Source organism: Triticum aestivum, chromosome 5A (assembly GCF_018294505.1).
Source record: "Triticum aestivum cultivar Chinese Spring chromosome 5A, IWGSC CS RefSeq v2.1, whole genome shotgun sequence".
Taxonomy (NCBI): domain Eukaryota; kingdom Viridiplantae; phylum Streptophyta; class Magnoliopsida; order Poales; family Poaceae; genus Triticum; species Triticum aestivum.
In genome coordinates this window covers 44,530,092-44,535,500 of record NC_057806.1, presented here as the reverse complement: position 1 = coordinate 44,535,500, position 5,409 = coordinate 44,530,092, and the positions used below count along the sequence as shown (strand labels likewise).

Sequence of the window (5,409 nt, the reverse complement as noted above, 5' to 3'; positions counted from 1 at the left end):
GTTTATTTCACATATGAAATGTGAAACGTCTAAAACTAAATGTGTTTGAAATGTGACCAAAATTGGTCTAATTTTAAAGTTCTTGATGCCAGGAGACCAAATATAAAAAATAAAAATAAAAACAAGTCTATAGTTTAAAAGATATGATTGATCTAAATTCTCTAAGAGGAAATAAAGTCTATGGATTTGTTCCGCAGGTAGAGTGGGAGGAGAAACTTACATGTGTACCGTCCCTGACAAAAGGTGTACTTTGGAGTCCATTATGCTGCCACTGATTTGACGAAAAATAAAGATACAAGAAATATACCGGTGCTATACATATTTAGGTGGGTTATACATTTTTACGAATCTCGGAATAAGTGGATGGCCCTAGATCTACCGGCACATCACGGAAAACGCTCAAAAATGACTTTGCGTGTACAGAATATGTTTGGAAATTGGGTTGAGGATACACAAGGTGTTTATTTCTCATGTCTCGGTTCGGGTGACTGCTCTGTGTTGGAACTTTGACTAACCAAGAATAAAAGAATTGACAAAAAAAAAATGTTCCTTTTCATTGTAGGTTATACTCTCTGCACTAGCAGTCGCGCGTGCCGGGCACTAGGAGCTTGCAGCAGCTTGAGACAGTTTGGAGGTCATCCGTTGTTCGCTCGACGGCGAGCGCGGCGATGCTGTTGTATCGCAACAGGGCGCCACTGCTGCGCGCGGGTATCCAATGAAGTCCACTGATGGGTATACTGCTGTCCGCCTAAACCTGCCTTGGAAGCAACTCCAATGAAGCGCACGCCGGGCATCCGATCCGATCCGTTCCATGCCTTCCTCGTCCACCCGTGCAAGAAACAGACCAACGCACCATCCATATAAAAGCGCACCAAAGCATTACTAGCTCCGCTGCATCCCGTTCCATGGTTCGCCATTAATGACGATGAGCAAGCCGCACGCCGCGTGCTCCCTCTTGCTAGCCCTGCTCATCGGCCTCACGCGCCCTTCGCCGTGCGCGTCCTCCCTGTACAACCCCCCGCCGCCGGACATGGCGTACCACCACGGCGGCGTGCTCGACGGCACCGTGCCGGTCTCCGTGCTCTACTACGGCGCCTTCTCGCCGCACCACAAGGCCGTCCTCGCCGACTTCCTGCTCTCGCTCTCCCCGCGCTCGCCCCCCCACGCCTTCGGCGCTCCGGCGGCCGCGTCGTCGGCGTCGGTGGCTCAGTGGTGGGAGACCGTCGACCGGTACGTGCAGAGGACCGGCAGGGAGCGGACGCGGGTGATGCTGACCAACCAGGTGTCCGACGAGGGGTGCTCGCTGGGGAAGCACCTGTCGCGGCTCCAGGTCGAGCAGCTGGCGGCGCGGCTCGGCGTCGCCCCCGGCGGCGTGGCCGTCGTGCTCACCGCCGCGAACGTAGCGGTCGACGGCTTCTGCGGGAGCTCCTGCGGGCTGCACGGCTCGCTGGCGCCCGGCGGCGCGGTGCACGTGTGGGTGGGCAACGCCGCCGTGCAGTGCCCGGGCCGGTGCGCGTGGCCGTTCCACGCCGCGGACCCTGCCGCGGCGGCGACGGCAGGGCCTGGGCGCCACAGGGGCGGGGAGACTCCGCTCCGTGCGCCCAACGGCGACGCCGGGGTGGACGGCATGGTGATCAACCTCGCGGCACTGCTGGCCGGCGCGGTGACCAACCCGTACGGGCACGGATACTTCCAGGGCGACGCCGGCGCGCCGGTGGAGGTGGGCGGCGGGTGCCCGGGAGTGTACGGGCGCGGTGCGTACCCTGGCTACCCCGGCGCGGTGAAGCTTGACACGGCCACCGGCGGCGGATACAACGTGGTGGGCAGGAACGGCAGGAGGTACCTCGTGCCGGCCCTGCTCGATCCCGCCAACTACTCCTGCCTTATCATGGCCTGATCCAATCACAAACCAAGCCGTTTAATTAACTTGTATACTTAGGCCGCGAGTTTATGCATGAGACTTCAAAAGCTTTGCTTGATAGTAGGCACCGATCTAATCGTCACGTCTAGCAGCTGCGTGATGCACGTTCGTAAGCGACTCATGTCAAAGCAGTGTAGCCCCTTAAAAAAGTTATATGCATGGATATCAATGCAGAGCAACGGTGTGATCTCTACTCCTAAGGGAGCAGTTGGTAGTCTCGCTTTTAGGGTTTTTTTCGTCCTAAAAAAATCTACAAAATTTCGTAGGTTAACCAGGGACAACTCCCACCTTTCAGGGTTTTTTTGTCCCACCTCTCATGGTTTTTTTTGTACCTCGTCCCACCTCAAACTAAGCCGCCACGAACCGCAAAAACCGCCTACCTTAGCCAAATCAACAAATCTCTCTTATTAATGCAATTTTCTTTAGGAAACAAATAATAGATTCTTTCCTACCTTAGCCAAATCAACGGATCTCTTCTATTAATGCAATTTGCTTTAGCAAACAAATAATAGATTCTTTCCTACGTTAGCCAAATCAACGGATCTCTCCCATTAATGCAATTTGCTTTAGCAAACAAATAATAGATTCTTTCTTACCTTAGCCAAATCTACTAAATCTCTCTCATTAATGCAATTTGCTTTAGGAAACAAATAATAGATTTTCAGGAAACAAATAATCTCTAATCTCTAATAATTTCTACTCCTAATGAAGCAGTTGGTAGTCTCCTCCCACCTTCCATGGTTTTTTTGGTACCTCCTCCCACCTTCGCTGGTTTTTTTCGTAGATTTTTTTCGTCCCCTCCCCTCACTTCATCGGTTTATTTTCACGTCACCCTCTCACACAACGAAAGAAATCTAAACAGATCAGAACTTTCCATACTAGCGCAAGTTATTTAGTAATGTAGAATCAATCACGAACAATCTCTAAAGACGAAATCTAAATTAATTAACCTTACCTTAAATCACTCAATTACATTAATTAGAAAACAAATAATTGATTTTCAAAAAATTGCTCAATCACGTAAACCTTACCTTAACTCACGGATGGTAATCAATCTCCAAACAAAGGAAACAATACATCGAGGGAGCAGTAAATAAACTCCCTTTCTTATAACATGTATATGACCTTTCCTTCCCTCTACGTTGTCGAGCGTTCTTGATTCTCGAGGCCGATGCTTGGGCTGCGTCACTGGGTCGCGACGGTGCTGGAGGACGAGGACGGCGAGGCCGGGTGCCGCGGCATCGCGTTGGCCGCAACCGGTGAAGGGGGCAAAGAAGGGCGGCTTCCCTGGCCAACTCCGGTGGAAGTGGCACTTGAAGGACACGACGTGGGTGGCCGACGCGCAGACGCGCTTGGAAGCGGGCCCGTGGCCCGTGCCGGACGGCGCCGACGCCGACCCGGGCCACCTCCTCCGCGTATTCTTGGAGCTGTGGCTGGCCGAGTTACATGAAATTAATTCCCTCAGTTGTGGTGGCAAATATAATACACATAATCCATATTGTTATGTATTAGCGTGTGTGTGTGAAATAGATGGATTATGGTCCCGTACCCAATAAGATGGATATGTGTGTGTGTTAGAGAGAGAGAGGGAGAGGGGGAGAGAGTGAGGAAGAAGGAGGCCGAGTGTGTGTGTGAGGAATTGATGGTAAAAAAGGTCGCCAATGTCATTTGATATATATGAGAATATTAATATTGAACTTTTAAAGTTAATGTGGCCCCGTTGCAACGCACAGGTGTTCTTCTAGTTAGAATTAATCTCTTACTTAAAAAGAGAATCAGGTCTATGCTTCCTCCTCCGGTCCTCCCTAAATGGATTGCCGATATATTCAGTCAAAACGTCAAATATTTCTAAGTTTAGCTATATGTATAGAAGAAAATATTAACAATTACTCCGTTTGAGCGGAACTTATGTACGGACAGAAGGAGTACAATACTGAATAAAAATATTTGTAAAATATATCTAATGATGGATGTACTGGTACCGACTTGGCACTGTTTATCTTCATATTTTTCTTATACTAGCAAAAGGGCTCGTGTGTTACAACGGGAGAAAAAAAATCATAATCTCGAATAGCCATGATCATCTTTTGATGCATCACCGAGATACACTATCACTCTAAATTTCGTGAAATCATGAACATTTTTTTAAACTCGTGAACATAATTGAAATCGTGAATATTTTTCAAATTCATGAACACTTTTACAAATTTTTGAACATTTTTTGAATTCCTGAACATTTTATACTATTTGCAAACATTTTTCTAAAACTGTGATTTTTTTTACAATTTTCTTGATCGGCGAACATTTCTAGAATGGACGAAGATCATTTCATAAATTGGTGTAATAATTTTTGAAATTCACAAATATTCTTTTGATTTAACGATCATTTTTAGAAATGCATGATTATTTTTTGAATTAGTGAACATTTTATGAATAAATAAACTATTTTGTAAGTCACGAACAGTTTTTGAATTTTTAGGATATTTTCCAGACAATTTTGAACTCAGGGTGTCATCAGGCCGTCGTCGCACAAAGCCCAGACGCACTTACGTGTGTATTAGCCCGTGTAACAAATCGAGCGGTTATGTGGCGGCCCAATACCACAAGTGACTAGAGTAAAAATCATCCAACCTTCTTTGCTAAGGGATGGATGAGTCAGGATTGACGGTGGAGACAGGCGAAGCTACCAATACCAATGAAGCACAATCGGCGGGCTCCTTCGAGGGGTACCGCCGGGTGCAATGAGTATCCTGAGTTGGAACAGTCGTGGCGCGGGCAACGCTGCGACGGTTCGAGAACTTCGCGATTTCGCGAAGGATTTTGCCCCTACCCTGTTATGCATTGTTGAGACACAGATTGAGAGATCTAGGGTAGAAAACTTAGCTGGTGCGATCGGTTATGATAATGGCTATGCTGTAAGTAGTCAAGGTAGAAGTGGTGGACTTGGTATTTTCTGAAATAATCCAATAAAGATTGAGATTCTTGGTTACTCTGTGTACCACATTGATTGCTCTGTGGAAGAACCAGGGAGTGATCGATGGAGAATGACATTGTTCTATGGGGAAGCTTAAACATCTCTAAGGTTCCAAACGTGGGATATATTAAAAGGGATCAGTTCTTTGAGTGATCTGCCCTGGGTGTGTTTAGGCAATTTTAACGAGGTGCTTCGTCCGGACGAACATGAAGGAGTTGGGGAACGAAGCAATGCCCAAATACAAGGCTTCCGTGAGGCGGTTGATGTTTGCATGTTAATGGATGTTGGCTATCAGGGGCACTTCTGGACTTATGAGAAGAAAGTGGTGGGAGGAAGTTATACCGGGTGCGGCTGGATCGCGCCTTAGCCTCGGCGGAGTGGAATGAAAGGTTTACATATGCTCACGTACGGCACCTCACAGCAGCAAATTCAGACCATTGCCCTATTCTGTTGAACTTGCATGCGACGGGGCCACGAAGGAGGAAGAGAGAGTTCAAGTATGAATTAATGTGGG

General features: G+C 47.8%; 1 protein-coding gene across 1 annotated transcript; it reads left to right on the top strand.

Annotated features, from left to right (window-relative positions):
• The first annotated feature begins 798 nt into the window (after positions 1-798).
• On the top strand, positions 799-2,112 carry LOC123106525 (protein PHOSPHATE-INDUCED 1 homolog). The gene has a single exon (XM_044528667.1). The coding sequence runs from the start codon at positions 920-922 to the stop codon at positions 1,895-1,897; it is 978 nt and encodes a 325-aa protein (XP_044384602.1). The 5' UTR covers positions 799-919; the 3' UTR covers positions 1,898-2,112.
• Positions 2,113-5,409: the final 3,297 nt, after the last annotated feature.